The sequence below is a fragment of the Paroedura picta genome, chromosome 4 (genome assembly GCF_049243985.1).
Source record: "Paroedura picta isolate Pp20150507F chromosome 4, Ppicta_v3.0, whole genome shotgun sequence".
Taxonomy (NCBI): domain Eukaryota; kingdom Metazoa; phylum Chordata; class Lepidosauria; order Squamata; family Gekkonidae; genus Paroedura; species Paroedura picta.
The window spans coordinates 31,333,578-31,353,723 of record NC_135372.1 but is presented as its reverse complement, the minus strand read 5'-3'; the positions used below and the strand labels follow the sequence as shown (position 1 = coordinate 31,353,723).

Below are 20,146 nucleotides of genomic sequence, written 5' to 3'. Positions count from 1 at the left end.
GAACGAACGAACGGATAGATGAATAGAAAACAGAGGCTACAATCCTCAGCAGGACTGCTCAGAAGTCAGTCCCATCATATTCAATGAGGCTTTCTCTTAGGTAAGTGACCTTGGTTTGCAGTCACCAAAAGAATACTCCTCTTAAAGGTAAAGGTAAAGGTATCCCCTGTGCAAGCACCGAGTCATGTCTGACCCTTGGGGTGACGCCCTCTAGCATTTTCATGGCAGACTCAATACGGGGTGGTTTGCCAGTGCCTTCCGTAGTCATTACCGTTTACTCCCCAGCAAGCTGGGTACTCATTTTACCGACCTCGGATCGATGGAAGGCTGAGTCAACCTTGAGCCGGCTGCTGGGATCGAACTCCCAGCCTTATGGGCAAAGCTTTCAGACAGCTGCCTTACCACTCTGCGCCACAAGAGGCTCTAAATACTCCTCTTAGAATACTAATACTCCTCTTAGAAGCCAATAATTCTTTTTCTCTCAATACAAGGTAAGACATGGCAATCAGCAAACTTTTTTTTAAAAAATGGCCAGAATAACAACATGGCCGGACAGCTTTCCTCTTTTAACATGCCCCTCGTGAAAGAAATATCAAACTACCCAAGAATTGTGTCAAGTTTCCACTGTGCATTCGGGAAAATGTAGGCTGTACCCGCAGCAGAAACATTTCCACAGCAAACAAAGTTGACACCGAATGTTCTGTCTTCCGATATGTTCTTTGTTTACCCTCTTGAATTATCCCTGAGAAGGCAAACAATATATTCAATATAGCTTAGGGGGAGGGGAGGAGGAAATCGATGCCATGTGTTATTAAACACCTGGCTCAGAGCACAGTGGCTCAAATGATAAGCATTTCGGGAGAGTCAGCCAGTGCAGATAGCTGTGGTTCCTGCTGATTGTCAAAAGCCACCATAATAGCGCCAGGAAACCTGGGGAGGTTATCAAAAAGCTACCTTAATCTTAAGATAAACACTAACGTAAGATACCGGCCTTCTTTCTTCGGTATCAGCATTACCTGCCGTCTACCAAGACAGAAGCTTTGCATTTATCTAAAGATCCCAAGCTGTAGCCAACAGAGACAGGCGTGATGTGATTAACTTCTCAGACAGCAAGCCGAAGAGCAGAGCGTGCTTGCCGAACCTGGAGCCTACGTATCACCCCATGCACCATACTTTCGTTTCCTTTTATAGAGGCGCTTTTGTTATACCCTGCTAATTTCACAGCACTGTGCGGAAAGCACCGTTGTTCCATGTTGGCTGTACTTTGTCTGCAAGGAACGCTAAGCAGCTGGCATGGGGTGCCTCAGGGTGTTTGCCATTCAGGCAGCCATCAGGGTAATGTTCCTTTGGCTTCATTAGTAGGACTGTGCCTTTAGACCAGTGGTTCTCAGCCTTCCTAATGCCGCGACCCTTTAATACAGTTCCTCATGTTGTGGTGACCCCCAGCCATAAAATTATGCTATTGTTCTTTCACAGGAATTAAACCGAAACTGACCAATGGCGTGAAGATCCATTGTTCATGACTGCATATAAATTGTTTTTTTCCCGGGGTTTCTCAGTTCAGCTCTGCTTCTTGTCCCACCATGCCGATCTCGCTCTTTTCCACTGCTCCAGACAGACAAACACTCTATCTGCCCCGCAAGGCTCTTGTGTGGTTGGTGCCCCCCCAGCTAAGCTGCTTGCCCTGCCGCGACCCCCGTGAAAGGGCCGTATGACCCCCAAAGGGGTCCCAACTCCCAGGTTGAGAACCACTGCTTTAGACCAGGAGAACTGAGTCATATAGCTTCATGTAAGGGTTGTTCTGCTGCCATGAAAACTATCAGTAGCATAGCACAGGAGTAGGGAGGGGTGCTCCTAGGACACAAAAAGGACCCGCTCCAAAAGGATTCTTCTCTCCCTCCAACTCCTTAAGCTAATTGTTATTAAATATCTACCTGACCTAGAGAAACCCTGACTTAGAGAAAGCTCTGGTGTCTCTTGGGAGCAAAGGAAGGTGGGGGGACAAGCAGGGATTGGAGGTAGCAGTGGGGCTTTTCCATCCTTCCAGAGTCTGTCTCTTCACATCTGTATATTAGGTTAACTTCATAAGCACTACATTCTGCAGAAATGGAAATAAAACATTCAGTGGCCCAGGCCATTATCTTAAAAACAAAAGATGCATCTTCATATTCAAGCAATTCCAGATCTTTCAAAGTAAGTGGTTTTTCTTTTATGTTCACTGAGGATGAGGAGTAAACCTTTTCCCTCTTTAGTTTCTAAGAACTAACATCTCCGTATATTGCTCTCCACATTCAGACCTTGCTCCTTAATGGTTCCTGATCTCCATTAATTGGCAGACCCCATTAAGCGATATAAACAGTATCTATCAAACTTCCCTGGAAATTACAGCTATTAAAAGCCATCGGCCTTTAAGACCACTGAAAATCGCTTCTCTGAAAGGAGGCAGAAGCTACTGTTCCTCACTCCATTAGCTATCACCTTACAAAATAGCATTAAACAACACTATGATGCTCAGAAAAGATTCCAGCGCAAACTGTGACTTTAACAACTGAGATTCACAACTGCATGCTATCACATGACAAGTACAGCTTCCCCTCCCCCCAACCCTGACCACCTTGATTCTCTTCCATTTTGTTCATCTAAAAAGGCAAAGGTATCCCCTGTGCAAGCACCGGGTCGTGTCTGACCCTTGGGGTGACGCCCTCCAGCGTTTTCACCTACTATGCTTTAAAATGGAAGAACAAGCGCTTGTTGGTAAGCTGAGTCAAACTTGGGGTTTGAGGCACATGACATCATGCCTGCATGCTGGATCAATATCTTTTGTAACGTTCTGCATTTGAGTACCTCAGATGAAGAAGATATCCCTCTCATGGCAAGTTTGTACTATCAACAGGCACTCAATTCTTCTAAAAGTTACTATCCTTCAACCTGATACCTCGGGTTACACATCAGTTTAAGCGCTACATGTAGACTAGATATTGTGGCACGGTAGCATTAAGGTCATACTGTACAAGGAAAACATCGAAGTGGGCTGATCACAGGCCAATATGTAAGGGAAAAGAGGGGAAAGCTACTTATGGCTATTTCTCTTGCTTCTCTTTCCTTGTTATGTTTCCCAAATATCTTCACAAGTCTAATTCCCATTTGTCCCATTCATTCAGTCTTCCATTGCACCCTTCAAAGGGTATTAAGGTCCAGTGACCAACACCTACTTGGGTTCCCTAGCTGCAAAGAAATCAAACTGGTCTCCACCAGAGGCAGGGCTCTTTTGACCCTGGCTCCAGCCAATGGAACACTCTGCCAAACAAAGTCAGAGCCCTGAGGGAACTAAGGGGCCTAACTAGATCTCCTAGACCTCTCTGCCTGTATGTGTACCCGCCAATTGGTTCTCCTGGGGAAATTACGTCATGCCCTCCCCAATCTAGAATATGTTTTTATGGGCAATATTAGAGATTATTTCCTCTAAATTTTCATTATATTAGGTTTTAGACTGTATTTTAATTTAATTTAAATATGATGTAATCCGCCCTGAGTTGGCCACGCCAGGGCAGAATAGCAGTCAAATAAATAATAATAATTCCAATTCGTTATGGTGTTATGGTGCAGGTGCCTGGACAAATTAGGATGTTGTTTCTTTCCCATGAATGAAGATGTAAAATCCTGGTTAAATGTTAAAAACCCTGGTCTGTAGGGAAGGAAGGATGTACAGTTTGCCTGGGCTACCAGAGGAAGATGTCATGAAGTATGTGTCCACAAGGCAGCTGGTACCCAGAATTAAGGGTGGTTGGTTTTAAAGGTGCCACTAGGATCAAACCGTTCAATAAGAAAGGGTTGTTGTGGGGAGGGGAAGACAAAATGCCAGGATGTTACCCAAAACAGACTTGTCTCCTGAATACTAGATGGAGAAATTAGTGTATTTTAGGAGACTACCAAGTGAGAGTGAGTGGTAACTAGCGAGATTTCCACCAATGTATATGGCGGGATAATTCCAGTCACAAAACATATAAGAAGAAGAAAAGTTGGTTCTTATATGCCGCTTTTCTCTACCCGAAGGAGGCTCAAAGCGGCTTACAGTCGCCTTCCCTTTCCTCTCCCCACAACAGACACCCTGTGAGGGAGGTGAGGCTGAGAGAGCCCTGATATTACTGCTCAGTCAGAGCAGTTTTATCAGCAATGTGGTGAGCCCAAGGTCACACAGCTGGCTGCATGTGGCGGAGTGCAGAATCGATCCCAGCATGCCAGATTAGAAGTCCGCACTCCTAACCACTACACCAAACTGGCTCTCCAGTTTGGCGGAGGCCAAAATTGAAATGAAACAAAAATGATTTTATGGAATTTTATGGGAAAACAAAAATGATGGGATTTTATGGGAAAACAAAAATTATGCCCTAACACACTTTCACACAATTTAAACTAACATAAGCACACAACAGGGAAGAAAAGGGTTGAAATGGTGCGATGGAGAGGATAATAGTTTGAGTTGATGGAGTGACCATTAGAATTTATGACTTTTTATAAGATTTATTTTTCCTACTTTACTATGTTTCTATCTTTTGTGCTTTTCCATTTTCGTAAGTTTATAAGCACTGTTTTTTTCTATCTTCTTTCTACGCAACTATCAGTACATAAGTCACAAACCATTTGAAACGCCATTGATGTTAGGATTCTCTAAGACTTTACATTTCAATATTTTCCGGGTATTTAGTCTAGCAGCTGAGTGTTCCAAGATTTTCATAAACAACCGGCCTGAAGACACCTGTTTGTGCAAAATGTGCCTTGCCTGTCATAAGGGCAACTTGACATTATGCCCGGTCTCGTTATCACCAAGTGCCTTTACCCTTCTTCTCTCAACCCCCAAAGGGGTACATGGGAAGATTACCCCTTGAACTGAACTAGTTTTCATTGGAAGGTTTTTCACTGGAAGAGATTATCAGTGATTGTGCCTGAATGGACAATTCAGAAGTGACTTAACTGTTGTGGGATTTCACATCTGTTTAAAATCTTATGTATTGGAATTGAATGTGTGGCAGTACCTTGGGAAAGACCCCAGTGTCTAATTTGGCTTTTAAAAAGCTGCAGCCGTATGGAAGGGCGGCATAAAAATCTAAAAAAATTAATAAATTCATCTTGAAAGATCCTCTGTCTGGTCTGTGGGAATTCCTGTCCCTTCCACAGCAGGGTAACTGAACAGAACCAGCCCAAAAGGGACTTTGGCTCATTACAACGGGGCGAGGAAAGGTTTATAGCTGCCTTCTAATGTGCAGAAATCTGAAACACACACGAGCTGTGTGATGCATGGTCTGGATCCAAGGAGATTTAATTTTCCTACACAGGACTGGCTCTATGTGTCTATTTAAATAGCAAATTCTGTGTCCTAAGGCTAAGCTTGGGTGGTTAACCCCTAAAACAAAGGATTTAATGGATCTGCTGGGGTAATAAAGATCCCTGAACTTGATACCAGGGAACTTCCACAGTGATATAAGCCATTGAGGGGATTTTCTCCGGACACTGCATCACTTCTGTGATGAACCCCTATTTCCTGTCCCACACACCCTTTTCTTTAAACCACTGATCTCCCAAATCCTCCTGGAGGTCCCTGCCCAGCTCTGGCTTCCCGTAGGAGCCCAGCAGCACTCCACCTCCCCTTTCCTCAGCTATGCATTTCAAAGGCTCACTCAGCCCGGGGCTTCTGCAATCTTGCTTGCAAGGATGCTTCCCTCAGCTAGGCTAAATAACAGCTACAGGAAAGTGTCTTCACACCTTCCTATCAAAGGATATCAAAGGCTTCTGTGATCCTGTGTGAAAGCCCAGTTCCTTCCCAAGGAGTTTGCTGTCCTGTTCCCACGCTGGCCACTCCGTCCCCCAGTGTCTCTGTCAAAGACTGATTCAAGTGCGTAGCCGTGTTGGTCTGAAGTAGCACAACAGAATCAGAGTCCAGTGGCACCCTTAAGACCAACAAAGATTTATTCAGGGTGTGAGCTTGCGAGTGCAAGCACTCTTCCTCAGATTAAGAACTCCTTACATGATCGTGGGAATATATAGCAAAAATTAATTCTGTTACATTAGTAAACTGTGTCACACATCCCAATACAGCCAACGATAATTCTTTGCCAAAACAGCCAATCAATCCCCTTGAAATTCAGTTGCCATTCACACAAACATGGGAGAAATAAAACTGCCTGTGAAAGTGATCAAAGGCTATCACATCCGCCAGTCAAAGACTGTGTCTGTGAGCATATGCAAAGTACGGACTCTGAACTCTGGCTCCTCCAAGAAAAGACTTTTACTTAAAGTTTCAACTCGAAGCCCGATAGTGATGTCTTGGGAGTGAGTTTGCTGGGTCTCTATGCCTTGGTTCCTGACAATTTCTATGCTTGCTTGAATGGGTGCTCAGGTGTGGCGAGCCATTGAACTAAAAAACGGGATTGGCAATGTGGTAATTATGGATGGGAAAATGGTTGATGTCGAATTAATCAGGAGGAGAACGGCCACAGGTGTCCGGAAAGCTCTGAAGGCTATTGGAGAATTTAACAAGCTGCCAGGGCCAAATGATACCATTGTGAACCTATTCTAGGGTGAAGGAAAGGTCAATGACAAGGCCCCTTGCATGATGATTAATGTCAGCTTGCATGCAACAAGATCCTGCCAGAGGGATATGGCATCTTATCAGAGCAAGCATATCACAATTTTGACTGGAGCAAAAACCTGGCTGGACAAGCTCCCTGGCCAAGCTATACTTTGATAATGAGGCACCAGCAAAGCACCAGTTGCTAGCAAACTCCTCCTTCACACAGGTGAGGGTCTAGACCAGGGGTGGGCAAACTGTGGCTCTCCAGCTTTCCATCAACTACAATTACCATGAGCCCCTGCCAGCATGGTAATTGTAGTCCATGGACATCTGGGGAGGCACAGCTAGCCCACCCTAGACTAGACACTAACAACAAGGCAGGGATCCATGAAGCAAGGCAAGACACATCATTTGCTTCCACGTTTGGTTTGTTTTTGAGCCATCTGGGTTGTTTGTGATGTTTGAACTCAGCCACAATTGTACCTACGTGGTAGGTCTTTCTATGCTATTTCATGTCCCCCCCCCAAGATAAACCTAAGAATTTTGAAGTTTGTATTGAAGAAGAAGAAGAAGAAGAAGAGTTGGTTCTTATATACCGCTTTTCCCTACCCGAAGGAAGCTCAAAGCAGCTTACAGTTGCCTTCCCATTCCTCTCACCACAACAGACACCCTGTGGGGTGGGTGAGGCTGAGAGAGCCCTGATATCACTGCCCGGCCAGAACAGTTTTATTAGTGCTGTGGCGAGCCCAAGGTCACCCAGCTGGTTGCATGTGGGGGAGCGCAGAATTGAACCTGGCATGCCAGATCAGAAGTCTGCACTCCTAACCACTATACCAAATATTACAGCCAGAATGCAACAAATATCCGCTTGCAATTCCGTCAAACAATCCCATCAAACAAATGCTCCGAGAGTCAAAGCTGGGCGTAGCTTCTTGCCAAATGGATATGATTTGCTTGCGAAAAAACAGAGTTGCTGACATGTATCTGAAATGGTCCCCAAAGGAAAACCAAACCCAGCGTTGTTATTGTTCTGCATTAACTGACAATTAAATTTACAGCTAAGCTCTCATCCACAACAATTTATTTCAGGAGACTGACAGTAGTAAGCAAGATTTTGCTCTGCATTTCTGAGGAGTCCTGATGAGCATCTAAGCCATCGGGGTCGGGACCCATTTGGGGGGTCGAATGACCCTTTCACAGGGGTCGCAGCAGGGCAAGCAGCTTGGCCCGGGGGCGGTGTGTGTGTGTGTGCCATCCACACAACAGCCTTGCGGGGTAGATTGAGATATAGCGTTCGTCTGTCTGGAGCAGCGGGAAAGAGTGAGATCGGCATGGTGGGACAAGAGGCAGAACTGAACTGAGAAACCCTGGGGGAAAAAAACAATTTATATACAATAATGAACAAGGGATCTTCACGCCATTGGTCAGTTTTGGTTTAACTGCTGTGAGAGAACCCTTGCATAATTTTATGGTTGGGGGTCACTACAACACGAGGAACTGGATTAAAGGGTCATGGCACTAGGAAGGTTGAGAACCACTGATCTAAGCGGCTCCAGGCTTCAGCGGGACACAGCCTGAAAACCATTGCTTTGGATGAGGCTGCAGCCTTCCAATTTGGTCTTCATAAACAAACAGCACTAGGTACAATTGTCAGCAAGGGACCCTGCTAACTGAGAGATGGGTAGGTGGGAGGGGGAAGCAATTCACTTTTACATGCAGCAACAGCTGCCCTGATCAAGCTGTTTGGTTAACAGATTCCCCCCCCCCCACCTTTCCTTTTAATTAACGTCTGTTGCTGGAACTCATTTAGCGAGAGAAATAGATGGTAATTAAATAGCCTGAAATAGATCTGACGCTTTACCGTATTTTTCAAGCTGCTGACAGCTCACCTTTCCCTGTTCCTATTTGGATCATCTGGAAAGGGCACGGAAGTCAAAGCAATGGCTTCAGTTTTCCAAGGCGGTACGATTAGCCGAGGAAGGAGCGCCCCGGGGGAAGCTCCGTGTTGGATGCTAACCAAATTATCACAGCAGAACTTAGGACAGCATTGCCATCCGAGCAGCAGGAGGGAAAGCTTACTTTACAGCCAAGAAGTTACTGGGAGGGAGGGTGTATCGGCGAGTCTTTTACAAGAAATTTGGAGTTTGAAAAGACCCGTGAGAATAGGACCGAGAGGCTACAGCGCCAGGGGACAAGCAGCATAACAGGAAGAGGACAAAAGCTGTAAGGCAGGGGTAGTCAACCTGTGGTCCTCCAGATGTCCATGGACTACAATTCCCATGAGCCCCTGCCAGCAAATGCTGGCAGGGGCTCATGGAAATTGTAGTCCATGGACATCTGGAGGACCACAGGTTGACTACCCCTGCTGTAAAGCACTCCAAAAGCCAGGACTTTGTACTAATAAAAGCCTGGCTCTCAAATCCAGCCCCAGATTCTGGAACTGTAGGTGAAGGCCACCAGGGGCTATGGCTTTTAAGCTTTTTTAAAAAAAATATGCCAGGGCTGCCAGCTCTGGGTTGTGGAACAGCTGGAGATTTGGTGGGCAGAGGCTGCGAAGGGCAGGGTTTGGAGAGGAGAGGGACTTCAGCAGGGTAAAATGCCATACAGTCCACCTTCCAAATTGGCCCTGTTCTCCAGGTGAATCGATCCCTGTGACCTGGAGGCCAGGTGTAATCCCAGGAGATCTTTAGCCACTATCTGACGCCTGGCTACTCTAAACACACGCTTTGTCTGCCTCAGAAATATATAAACCCTTCCATGTTTGTGCATTTTTAGAAGCCAAGCAGCAAAAATGGAAATAGCTCACGACATGCCCAGTATAATCAGACCATGTGGAAGAAGACGGAGACGAAGACAAGGAAGAGTTGGTTCTTATACGCTGCTTTTCTCTACCCAAATGAGTCTCAAAGTGGCTTACAATTGCCTTCCCTTTCCTCTCCCTGCAACAGACACCCTGTGAGGTGGGTGAGCCCTGATATTCCTGCTGGGTCATAACAGCTTTATCAGTGCTGTGGCGAGCCCAAGGTCACCCAGCTGCTGCATGTGGGGGAGCGGGGAATCAAACCCAGCTCACCAGATTAGAAGTCCGTGCTCCTAACCACTATGCCAAGCTGGCTCTCAGGACAAGTAATGCTTGGCTTTGTGAACAACTGTCCATATTTTCTGGCTCAGCAACTAGTATTTAGAACAGCAGAGAAGTTGGATTAGCCTTTGGCAGAACTATTGCAAGAACACAGCAAGTTATAAGGGCAACAGAGACATGTACATTTGTACAGTTTGGCCGTTTAAGATTGCTTTCAGGTCTGAAATACAGCCTCCTCTCTTTGTGGCTTTTGTAAATCCTGGAATACAACAGCAAGTGGGGCAGGAGGTCTGATGGATGACCCCCTGCACTAAACCATTGAGGTTATTGCTAGAAAAGGGACTTTGCTTTTTTGATCAGTCTCAGTGTGGAGAAAGAAACTGCAGGGTTCTGAAGCTGGCTGGGAAAGGTTCCAGAACTGGTTTCAGGTAGGCTTAAAACAAAAAGATCTTGGAGTGCTGAAGGGATGCTGCTTTGGAGCTATTTATTTATTGATCATATGCCAGGTGTCGTGTAGCCAAGAAACCTGAGGACTGCCTGGCAACCAGGCTAGCAACGTTCAGAGGTAGTTTGCCATTGGCCTGCCTCCGCGTCATGACCCCTGGTATTCCTTGGAGGAACTACTACCCAAATCATTGGAGGTCTCCTGTTCAAATACTAGCCAGGGTCGGCCTTGCTTAGCTTCTGAGGCCTAACAGGATAAAGCTTGCCTGGGCTCTTAAGGTGAAGGCAGCTTTAAAGCTAACGTTTTCTGCTTGCGTGTTTACTGGCCTCCTATCGGCTCCCTGGTCTACTGTCCAAACTGGTATTACAAAAATGCCTGAAACTTCCAATACTTCCTCTTCACAAGGAAGCTTGTGATGTGAATCGCCTCTTGAATTTCCTACCACTCAGAGCAGTAAGACTGAAAAACAACCAGCTACAGCAGGCTTTCGCAACCAGGGTATCTTGATACCCTGGGGTTTTGTGACAGCCCTGTACAGGTTTCCTGCATGGGTTTCCTAACCCTCCCAAAATGGCCAATGATGGGCCTGGAGGGGGTGGGAAAGGGAGGGACCCCAGATAGGCAGGTACACAGCTATGCTTCCCAACTATATTCTGCACGATCACGCCACTTCTGGGGTTTCTTGAAGCCTGAAGAATCTTTCAGAGGTTTCTCAATGGTAAATATGTTGAGAAAGCCTGTACCACAGTAAAACCAGGGGGAAACCTTGGATTAATGCAGGGGTGGTCAAACTGTGACTCTCCAGATGTCTGTGGACTACAATTCCCATGAGAATTCTCTACAATTCTCATTGGAATTGTAGTCCACTGACATCTGGAAGGCCGCAGTTTGACTACCCCTGGATTAATGTAATGGAGCACAGCACGCACCCCCCCTGAACATCTATAGGCCATGCATCAAAATCTGTTGATATAAATATTTTCATAACGAGATTCAATAAAAGAACAGGTGCTGTACACACTTGGTTACAAACAGCTTTTGCAGAAGAGAACATGGGAGCTTGAAAAACAGGCTGATAGCAGTACACACACACACAATGGATTATGCATCCTTGAGACAGGGGGTGGGGAACCCCACCTTGAAATACGCTATTGTGGATCTACTGCTAAAGATATCTACCCTGGATCCATGAGGAGGAGGAGGAGAGCTGAGGGCATTTTTATACCTCGCTTTTCATAACCCGAAGGAGTCCCAAAACGATTCAGCTTTTATACATTTAGATCAGGCTTCTCCAGTGCACTGTTTGGGGCTAGCCTTAAAAAGGGTTGCTGAAAGAGCCAGTCAAGATGTTGACCGGAGTGGACTGTAGGCACCGTATCACTCCAGGCTTGGCCCATCTACGCTGGTTCCTTATCTATTTTTCAGGTACAATTCAAGGTGCTTTAAAGCCCTATATAGTTTCAGACTAACATACCTGAAAGACTATCTACTCCATTATGAACCAACCCAAGCACTGAGGTCATCTTTCCAAGGTCCTGTTTTGGGTGCCCCTACCTTCTGAAATTAGGTGACAACTGGAGGGCCTTTTTAGTTATTGCACCAAAACTCTTGAGCTTCCCCACTGTTGCCATCTTCTGCCACCTTCATTTGTTTGTTTCATCTGGCATTCTCTCGGGGAACCTTACTCCCCAATGTTTTGTCATTTTTATGTTTTTGTTTTTATTTATTTTTGGATTTATACTCTGCTCTATGTTTGGAAGCTCCGGGTTATTTTCATAGTTATAACGATGTGTTTTTGTTAGTTTTAATGATTTGAAATATATGATTTTATTATGTATGCTTTTGATTTGTTAGTCACCTTGATGGCCATTATGGCAGCAGAAAGGTGGGATATAAATTTTTGAGAGACAATAAATAAATCTCCCTGAGAGCTTTATCCACATTGAGCCTGAGCTCACTATATGGAAGAAGTCACATGAATTTTAATCAGAATCATTTACATAAATGCACTTAGGACCTGAGCCGCAGATAACTCTGCCTATGTGGAAGTGTTTTGATGCGGCTGTTGAAAATTCTGTCCCGCAGGGGTCAGCAGCTAGCTTAATCTACATAACTGCGCTGATGCAATTCAGACTTTGGAGAAGAGCCAGAAATTTCCTTGACTACAAAAATCAATGAAGGAAAACAAGGCCACCGAAACAGCTGTAACATGTTCAGTGGTTCTTACACAAAGAGAGGAGGGCAGCCAAGAACAGCATGACCTCCTAAGAAAGGATTATAGGTTTCGAGGCTGGTGGCACCTCCCCTCCCCCGGGCAACAACACACACTGGTCTCCATCTTTTCCTGAAGTCAATGACTGGCATCTAAGAACACGCTGGGGATGGGGGAGAGGGAAAGAAGGCTTTGAAAAAATAATGAACATACTTCCATTACCATGGCAACCATTATCACTCTGTTCTGCACAATTCAAGCGGTAAGCAATAAGGCATCCCTCCCCCCCATTCATTTTACTCTTATAGCCCCTCCAAAGAATATCCACTCTTAATAGTGGCTTCCCACTCTCTGTCTCTCCAAAAGACTGGGCTGCCTGGGGAGGCTACCAATATGAATCAGGCCATGCAAGACGCTAGATCTAGTCTTGTGGGGCAAGCATACAGATCAGCCTGGAGTTCTGATAGCTATGATAGCACTTTTCAGCTCTCACGGCAGACTACCGTGATCGCTACCACATGCATTCCGTCTCCAATGGGCACGCATGTATCCCTCCCTATAAAAGTACGTTCATTTCTTTGTTGGAAGACTTATACCCGGCTTTTCTTCTCAATGGGGACCCCAAAGCAGCTTATAGCATTGCTCTCCTCTCTGCCATTTTATCCTCACAATGGCCACCCTTCAAAGCAGGTTAGGCCCATAAGAAAGTCCATGGTAACCCTGAGAGCTTCCGTGGCTGGGTGAGGAATTGAGTGACGGTCACCCAGGCCTAGTCTGACACTCTTAATGGTTACACCATGCTGGTTATGCTACACCAGGGTTTTCCAAAATGGCAAACCTGATTATTTTATGCACATTTACTGGGAAGTAATTCCAGTTGTACTCACTGGAACTTTTCAGAAAATGTCTATAGAACTGCCCTGGAAGAAAGTATGGATAGGGAGGACAAATCCTGTAGAAGGTCCATCGCTCCAGTGGATTTTCCACTGCCCCTTTCACACAGACGTCATTTACATCGATGTCACAGGGCAGCTGCGCGATTGGCCCCTTGGTGCTGGACTGACAAGCGGAGGGCCCAATCAGCAGGCGCTTCGTGCCTGCTGATTGGGCCCTCCGCTTGTCAGTCCAGGGCAAGGGGTCAATAGGCGCCCTTTCCCATCCCGGACTGGGTCCACCCCAACCCCCCTTACTGCTTTATTTATACTGCTTTATTTATACTATCCCGGGTACAATATAAGCGGGTTATTTCTCTAAAAGCTGTTGCTGAAACTCAGCCTGCTCTAGTGGTCCCCAGTGTGAAGCCCATAGTATCATGCCTTCTCAAGAAGGCTGGGTGAAGGCAGGTCAGAGGGGTGACGTGCTTTCCAGGCTGGCCTGCCGTCAGCTACAACAAAACCAGACTCAGAGGTGCTGCCAAAACCTTGGGAGTTGTTCTTCCAAATGTGCTGCCACTTTGGCTTGGCTGCCTCCCATATCTCATCCTGTATCTTAATTCCACGCATGCCACTTCTGTGGTTCCTCAAAGCCTGAAAAATATTCCAGGGGTTCCTCTGAGATCGAAAGGTTGAAAAAGGCTGTGGCAACACATGTACTCGGTTTCACCATCTTTCACGCGAGCAATTCACCACTCTCCGTGTGCTGCTGCATCCCCCGTGACCCCTGTTAATTTTGAACTACAGCTCATGCCAGTATCTCAAACTCTTCCGCTCAGGCTCCAATCCCTCTCCAAACTAGCAGTACCTTTTGCTCAGCAGCGCCGAGGCACGCTAAGACCCCCGTGTGCTCTTAATCTTCCAGAAAATATAAATCAGCAGGCCAAGGAAGATGGGCTTCCAGGTGGGCAATCTAAGTTTATCTGAATTTTGCAGTTCCACAGACTGCTCTTCTGCTGTACCCGCAGGTGAGGAAATGGCTCAAAACATTTGCTTGTGCCAATGGGTGTGACAGATCAGCCATGCAGTTCCAGAAAAAGACTAGAAACCTCTTGACTGACATAGGACTTGAGGGAAAAAAGAACAAAGGCAGACACACTGACTGCCTGAAGCAGAAAGAACGGGAAAAGCTTTATTCCTCTGCAAGGAGAACAACAATTTAAAAAAAATCAAATCGTTTTGGTTTCCACGGAGATGGGGATGGGGGGGGACATGATCAGAGAGCTCAATCGGCAGATTAATGGGTTGGAAATAACTCATGATCTCGTGGAAAAATAACAATTACACATTAAAGTCAAAAGGCTGTTTCCTAGCACTGGAAACATTTCACGGTCGAGTTTGATCCAGCAAAATAGAAAAAGGATATTAATTGCTAGACAGCCTTGAAATGCTGCTAATTTTCATACTCATCTAGCAGCTGAAAGGTTTCTGTTCATACTGAAAATGCGTGAAAAAATGTGACTCTCTCTTGCCAGGGAAAATAAATTTACAGCTATTACTTCGCACAGAGAAGATCTTTCCTAAAGGGCAATGAGAGTTTGAAGTTTTTACCCGAAGTCTTGAAATGCTTACGACGGCACTGCCTCTAGAACTACAAACTTCCTATTACGTGCAAGCATGTAAGCCTCTTCATAGACCACATTCCAAACTCATTCCATTATTCCTATCTTACATTCATACACACAGGGTTTGTATAACAAAAGGTAAACAAAAACACCCGTTCATTGAAAAGCTTTAGGGAATATGCATGGAAGACTACCAGGTGAAATGGGTTTCACAGAGCCACTGCCAAAAGTTTAAACCAGATTTCAAAGCAGAGGGCAGGGGGACTGCAAAACAAGTGTGTTACTTCTCTAAAATGGGGGTAGTCAAACTGTGGCCCTCCAGATGTCCATGGACTACAATTCCAGCGAATGCTGGCAAGGGTTCATGGGAATTGTAGTCCATGGACATCTGGAGGGCCACAGTTTGACCACCCCTGCTCTAAAAGCTGTTACTGAAACGCAGCCTGTAATCCAGTGGTCCCCAGTGAAGCATCCATGGGCATCATGGCACCCGCCAAAACCTTTTTGGGTGCCTGCCAAGTGTTTACAGAAAGTGGGTGCAGCCAGGTAGGGCATATGTTCTGCAAGGCACCTGACTGACTACAGGAGGTCTGATTGGTTGTGCAGATCTTTTCTTTAATGTTGCTTTGGCAGCAGCGGTCACTGCAGCACAAGGGTCTATGCGGAGTTACAGAAGTGAAGCTGCAGCAATCAGCATATAGCTGGCCTCACTTCTGGTGGCAGCTGTTTTGTTGCTATGCCCACATGCTATGCCATGTAACAATTCCAAATGTGCCCACTGGCTCAAAAAGGCTGACAAAGGCTGTACTCCCAGACCCTCAGCCAAAATCTCAGCCAAAGAGCCCTCCATTGTTAGCTGAGATCACAGCACTGGAAAAGACGAGATCTAACCCCTTCCTCAGCTGCTGATCATGGGGGGGGGGGATATCCTCCCTCCCCCCAGTTCACTAAAGCTAACAGCAACTTGGTGTTTTTAACCCGATGAACAACACACAGGGAGTTAAATCCTCCCCCCTCCAACAACCACGTTAGGCCCCGTGGGTGGTTTATTTTTAATGTTGGAAAACACACTGACAGATCCAACCAGAACTTCCCTAGTAATGTGTAGCAGTTCCTCAAGGAACAGAACTAACATGCCCGAGAAATGCTGCCGTCTGTCAGGAAGAAACTGTACTGGTCATGAGTACCTTTGTGAGTGCTGTAAAGGGCTGCAAATGTCACCATGAAGAAGGTGGTGGAATATTTGCCAGCGTTGACCAGGTGGGGAAAGGCTCGTTTGGTGTCACGGTATCGGCGCAGGCACTGGACGAACCTCAACCAAGCAGGAATGCACTGAACAACCGCTCGCACCCCGTAAGCGTAAGAGTTGCAAATCTTGTAACCTGCAGGGAATAAGATAACAAACATCAAGGGAGAGAGGCGGTGGAAAACCCTTCTTCCGATTTGTTTTCAAATAATTCCATTTTCACCAAGAAAGGCAGTCTTGTGAAAACTGATAGATTTCAATACTCAGAAGAATGCATTTCAGGCTTTCGATACAGCCTGGCTATACAAATATACAAGGTGCCATATGGGAGTTTCCAGACCTTTATGGGAGTATCCAGACCTTCATTTAGCCCAGTCCTCTGTCACAAGGGGGCCATCATCTGATGGAAGCCTCTTTTTTCGGAGAAAGGCTTAAAATTTGGCTAAGCAGATGGGTAGAGTACAAGATGGCAATTTCCCTGCATGAAAACTTAATCATGTATTATCCTATTTTTTAAAAAAATTTGGGCACAGATATATTTTTACCAACAGCTAAAGATGGGGTTGCCAGATCTCTGGTGGTGGAGGGAGTCACCTGCTACCAGCCCTCAGCCCCTGCTGATCAGCTGGCTGGCAGTGGGAGGGGGCTTCCTGGGAGAGTAAGGGAGACCCATGCTTCATTTCCAGCAACATGGGAATGTCCATGTCAGCATGGACCAGAAGTGACATCATCATATCGGTGATGTCTAAATTATGCTCTGGTATTGACTGGGGAAGGCACTGGCAAACCACCCCATATTGTCTGCCAAGAAAACGCTAGAGGGCGTCACCCCAAGGGTCAGACATGACCTGGTGCTTGCACAGGGGATACCTTTACCTTTATTTGGGCAAAAATTATATGGTAGAAGACATAGCGTTTTGCCCAAATACCAGAATGTCACCCCGACATCTCAACTTGATGTCACTTCTGGCACATACTGGAAGTGATGCAATCATGTCGCCAGTAACAGTGCCCAGGCCTCTTTCTTGCTTCTGGTAAGTCCCCCCCCCCATTCCCCCCTGGTTGCCGGGGGGGGGGCACTGAAACCCTGGTTTCAAAGCTGCTAATAGACAGTGTAAATGAATTAAAATATATCACATAACTATTGTATTCAAGTGGATATATGTTAAATTCTGGTTTTCCATTCATCAAAAAGCTGGAACCTGATGAGCAGGAAACTTCTGATATGCACAGTGCAAATGTGATCACACATGGTGGTTACTACATCCGTTCCCGACACACTGACATACCTGGCTCTAGCCACGTTTGCCCCCAGTTGAGTTCAAAGCTGTAAAAACAGATCATGTATTCCAAGTCCATCAGGATCACAGCCAGACTGTTGAGCTGATCGGCCAGCCAGAAATCCGCAAAGCCCACCTTATGGAAAGGGGCCGTGAACACCCGGAACTGCAACAAAATAAGACAGATGAGCATTGCACATGTCCTTTCATGCAGAAACTGAAATTGTCCTGATCTCCAGTTTACACAGCATTTACTGCCCAGAATACCACTTTATTCTGCGTTTCTGATTAGCCTAACTCTTGGGTTCCTCACAGTGCTTGGGGAAGTTCCTTTTAATAAATGTATAGATTACAGGAACCAGAGGGTTAAGTCACAGAGGTTGATTAGGCAAGACCAGAGAATTAAGGTAAGACCAGAGGGTTAAGAACTTAGGTAAGACCAGAGAGTCAAGTCAGAAAGTTTGATTGGGAGCCAGATTCAGTTCTCAGGTTACCTCTGAAAATGTCAACCACCAAAACAAAATTCCACGTAAGTGTTGCCACCAACTTCATAGTGGGAAACCTACCACCACCCGCTTATTTTACGGAGTCTTTGTGTGTAGAGGTGACATATGGATGGTAAAGCACATATATGCCTTATAAGTAATATTGAAATCAGTATAAGAAATATTGAACTTTTACTTAGAAAAATTCTGGGCTCCTAGAACAGATCAAAGATTTTTAGAACTGCTGATTCTTTCACACGGAGTCATTCCAATACAAAATCTTTGACATTTCCCACAGGAGTTCATTTACAAGCCAAAGGATTAACCATTCAGGGAAAAAAACCATTAATACTGCAGATGAATCAGTTGGCCATTGGAACAAGGCCTATTTCAGCAGTGAGGGGACATGCTGTTTTATTCCAAGGCATTCTAATGATTTTGCTCCCTTAGGAGCTTGCTGTTATCTTTTTTGCCTGGTAGAGTCATCTCAAGTGTACCCTGTCAACTCGTCTTCGCTGACTAACACACCCACAGCATGTGTTATTAATCACAATTAATAACAAGTATTTCTGGGCAAACTACTTGCTGAGATGCAGCTGACCCACCATGCTGTGCACCGAGATTCACTTGCAATCCATTCCATTTTCTAATATTGTTATGATCATGTTATTGTTGTTATAATGTTATTACTGTTATCACCATATGTTATCTGTATCTGTTTCCTGTTCCCTGTAAACCGCCCTGAGCCTTTGGGGAGGGCGGTATATAAATGTAATAAATAAATAAGATTACTGTTCAACCCAGCCAGAAGTTTGTGTGCTTTGATCAATCTTTCCGCTTACCAAGAGTTTGAGCAGCCAAAAACGGGACTTGTAGTAGAGGGTTTTGGTGGGATTAATGAGAAACAGCAACATGAATCCATACAGGATAAGTGGGTTCACCTGCATAAAGATAGGGGTGCTTGTACCATACAGACATGCCAGTAGGCTCAGGCACCACAATGTCCCAAGGAATCCAGCAATCTAGTAAGAGAAGGGGGGGAAAAATTCAAATTTATATGTAACATACCCACAAAATGGCAACTATGCAGAGTTACTCCAGTTTAAGCCTATTGATCTCAATGGGTTTAAACTGGAGGAACTCTGTACATGATTGCGCTGATATTTTAAAATCCGATTTCAATGTGCTTTACTGCTATAAGTACACAAAGTATACTATATATTAACTTGGCCTGTAAAATGGCCCTGCCTGGTATTCCTATGGAATTTATACAGATATAAGTGCCTTGATTTCATTTTAAGACTCGTTATAATTAGATGCAGTGCAAGTAATGGAGCCCCAAGTTGCTGCACCCTAAAAGCATCCTTAAGTATATCTTGGGGTCAAATTAGACAAGACTGACATGGTGGATCTCCCTGTGTCTTTCATTGGATGGAAGAGTTGGAGGAACCTGAGCCAAGTGAAAACCAAGGCTACAATAACCCAGCCTTGTCACCACATGGCACGAGCATGCCTGAGTCAAATACCTGAAGATTCCTCTGTATAGTGAAACAACAGCTGGTATCTTCCTGGTATCAAGCCCTACGACAACTGCTTCTGTCCAACAACACACAGAAGCAGTGCTACCTTCACTGACATTATTACCTTTTGGATCTAAGGTGCTGCAGCAACATGAATTAGTTGTAACAATACTTCTAAAAGCACTGCTTAAAACACATTTATTATTCTGGCAGATGCTATTTTCTAGAGTTTTGTTCATTCTTTCTCTAAGTGCCCTTTCATTCAGGTTCAGGACGCAGACAAACACCCCCCCCCCCAAAAAAAAAAAAACCAGACAGAACATCACATTCCCCCGCCCTCCAAATATTTCTGGTCTTTCTCATTTCCGTGTGATTAACACAAGCTTCCATCAGAATGATCATTAAAGACACTGAAGGCTATCAATTCAAAACGGCGGGGAAAGTCATGTTGAAATGGCAATGAACTAGCGTAAATTTCATACAGTCCAACAGCCTTTGAAATTGCAAATGAACCTGGACTAGAAAGAGCATCGTGCCACACCTGGATGAACATCCCTCTGCTTCTCAGGGGACATTTCCTCTCAAGCTCGTAAGTCGTTGACATATAGGGAATTCAGACACCATTAACTCTGAAAAGGGAAGCCTGCACATAAAAATGCACAACTCCCTCATGCAGACAAGAGGCAGCGGATTTCCTTCAGCCCCCTGCTGGATAATGCATTTCTGTCTGGACGTTAAAAGCTTTCAGCTACTGGCTTTGCAAATCCGAGCTGTCCGCATTTGCAACCACACTTTGCTCCGCTACCTTAAG

General features: G+C 45.3%; 1 protein-coding gene across 2 annotated transcripts in view; it reads right to left on the bottom strand.

The window, feature by feature from the left end:
- The window catches only part of XPR1 (xenotropic and polytropic retrovirus receptor 1), a 170,814-nt gene that overhangs the window by 23,936 nt on the left and 126,732 nt on the right, over nucleotides 1-20,146 (bottom strand). For both annotated transcript variants that reach the window (XR_013229985.1, XM_077332225.1), the window contains exons 9-11: nucleotides 18,658-18,837; nucleotides 17,340-17,496; nucleotides 15,992-16,186 (exon numbers count right to left, since the gene is read on the bottom strand). Coding sequence is in view for 1 of the 2 variants with exons in the window: in XM_077332225.1 (XP_077188340.1) it covers nucleotides 15,992-16,186; nucleotides 17,340-17,496; nucleotides 18,658-18,837 (532 nt within the window). In the remaining variant the exon portion in view is untranslated. The remainder of the gene's footprint in view (nucleotides 1-15,991; nucleotides 16,187-17,339; nucleotides 17,497-18,657; nucleotides 18,838-20,146) is intronic.